The sequence below is a fragment of the Marmota marmota genome, unplaced genomic scaffold (assembly GCF_001458135.2).
Source record: "Marmota marmota marmota unplaced genomic scaffold, marMar, whole genome shotgun sequence".
In the NCBI taxonomy this organism is placed as follows: domain Eukaryota; kingdom Metazoa; phylum Chordata; class Mammalia; order Rodentia; family Sciuridae; genus Marmota; species Marmota marmota.
This window is the reverse complement of record NW_026000327.1, coordinates 2442337-2444244: the sequence shown is the minus strand read 5'-3', so window position 1 is coordinate 2444244 and position 1908 is coordinate 2442337. Positions and strand designations below refer to the sequence as shown.

The following is a 1908-nucleotide window of genomic DNA, read 5'->3' as shown; positions in this document are numbered from 1 at the left end:
GCCCAGCGCCCACACGGTGCCCCGGGGTGAGAGCCTGGGAGCTGGCCTAGCCCTTTCCACACGAAGGGCTCCTCTCCTCTGACCAGTCACGTGCCATCACGGACAGGACAGTGACGACGGTGCAGTCCCAGGGCCTCCCCAGCCCCAGTCTCCTGGACACACTGGTGTGCGCGCCCCTGTGACCCTGGCCTGGCCACCACACGGGATTCTGCACCTGGACCCAGGGCAGGCCGCGTCCCTCCGCCCTCACACAGCGCCCACACAACCTGGACCAAGCTGCCCCCAACACGTCCCTGAACACCCTGCGGGGTCCCCGGGAAGGACCCTGGAGGGCCGCGGCAGGAAGTCACAGGGCCATTCCCACTAGGCCCTGGATGGACCACAGCCACGAGGCTGAGCCCTGGAGGGTTAGGGTCACTTTTCAGCTGGTTTGTACGTGTCTGAAGCGCCCTGCAAGTTCCCCTGCCCTCGGGGAAGGAGAGAGGTGGCCTCTTTAAACTTCCCGCCTGCTCCCTGCCTGGACGAATGTGATGTTCATCTGTCAGGACCGGGTCCCCTCAGGACTGGCGTGCGCTGGTGGCCGAGGGGGACTGGAGTGTCCCAGGAACCGGGCGTCCCCCACTTCAGCTCAGAGTGCTCCTGGGGGGCCACAGGAGTCCGGGCCGTCCTCTGGTGATTGACTGTTCCTCGAGCCCCCGTCCCCAGCCCCCGGTAAGGGGCACGCCTGAACGGCGGCTGCTTCTGCAGGGTGAGGGTCTCGCTGTGCCCCAGCCTGCCGCCGTGTCACCACTGACCTCCTCCTCGTGCCCTCACCCTGCTGAGCCAACCCAGCACCTGGTTTCCTCCAGCCGCGCCCAGGCAGACCCTCCCTATTTCCCAGGGTTGGTTCGCCTCACTGTCCTGCCTTGGGGTCGCATGCTTCACCCAGTCTCTCTGTCGGGGAGGAAGAGCGTTCCCTCCCTCCGCCGTGCAGGCTGGTGACTGGGGACTGCGGGATTCTTTTACCAAGAGAAGGCAGAGGCTTTGTTCCCAAGTGTCGTGAAGGAGGAGTTCCCAGAAGTTGGGACCAGGAGGCCGGCAGAGTGTGTGGCTTCCTGAGGACTTCATGGGTCTACGGAGGGGCCCAGGGCCCTGAAGGGCTGCAGTGCCCCTGCCCAGCTGCCTCCTCCCCGGGAAACATCTCAAGTCCAACCTCAGGATGGACGGATCTGCCCGAGGAGCAAAGCCCTCTGCACAGTAGAAAGTGGCTTCTCAAGTAGCTGGGGCAGCAGGGTCCTGCTGAGCTCCTCGGAACTCTGGGGGACAGGCTGGGGTGGCCGGGGGACTCCCTGGGTAGACCAGTGCTGCGGGGAGTGGCCCTGACTGAGGGAGGGTGACAGCCCTGCTTGGGGCAGGGATGCCCTCTGCCCACGTCAGGGAGCCCCCCCCCCACGCTGTCCCCTTCGGGCAGTGGGGTGTCCACTGTGGGCCTGGCCCAGTGTCACTGGGGACTGGGGCGCAGCTCTGACCTCACCGGCTGCCGGCCAGGGACAGGCACCAAGCCCTGGTGTTCAGCAGGCGCCACGTGGCTCTGCTCGGTGCAGCCACAGCGGCGACCCTCGCAGCCCGCACCCAGCCTACCTGCTCCAGGGGCGGCGCAGGGGAGAACCTCCGGGCGCAGGTGAGGAAGATGTCGGGGTGGGGCTTGCCGCCCCTCACCTCGGGGTCGTCCCCCAGCACGATGTGGTCAAACAGGCCGAAGAAGGCCTTGTGTCTGCCGGTCTTCATCTCGAAGGACGTGGTCCCCGAGCTGGTGGCCAGGGCGAAGGGTATGCTGTGCTTCTGCAGGTGGCGGATCAGCTTCTCGGCCCCTGTGAGCAGGACAGAGACCCCAGAGTGGGGGACGGCTCGCCTGGGGGGGAGGGCTGC

The 1908-nt window shown here is 66.8% G+C and overlaps 1 protein-coding gene across 2 annotated transcripts in view; it reads right to left on the bottom strand.

Annotated features, from left to right (window-relative positions):
- LOC107158740 (pseudouridine 5'-phosphatase) overlaps positions 1-1908 on the bottom strand; it is a 67810-nt gene that overhangs the window by 19277 nt on the left and 46625 nt on the right. Inside the window, exon 3 of one of the 2 annotated variants that reach the window (XM_015505234.2) lies at positions 1621-1850. In XM_015505234.2, coding sequence (XP_015360720.2) covers positions 1621-1850 — 230 coding nt within the window. Of the gene's footprint in view, positions 1-1620; positions 1851-1908 lie in introns of those variants that run through there. The other variant, XM_048797394.1, reaches the window with a different exon arrangement.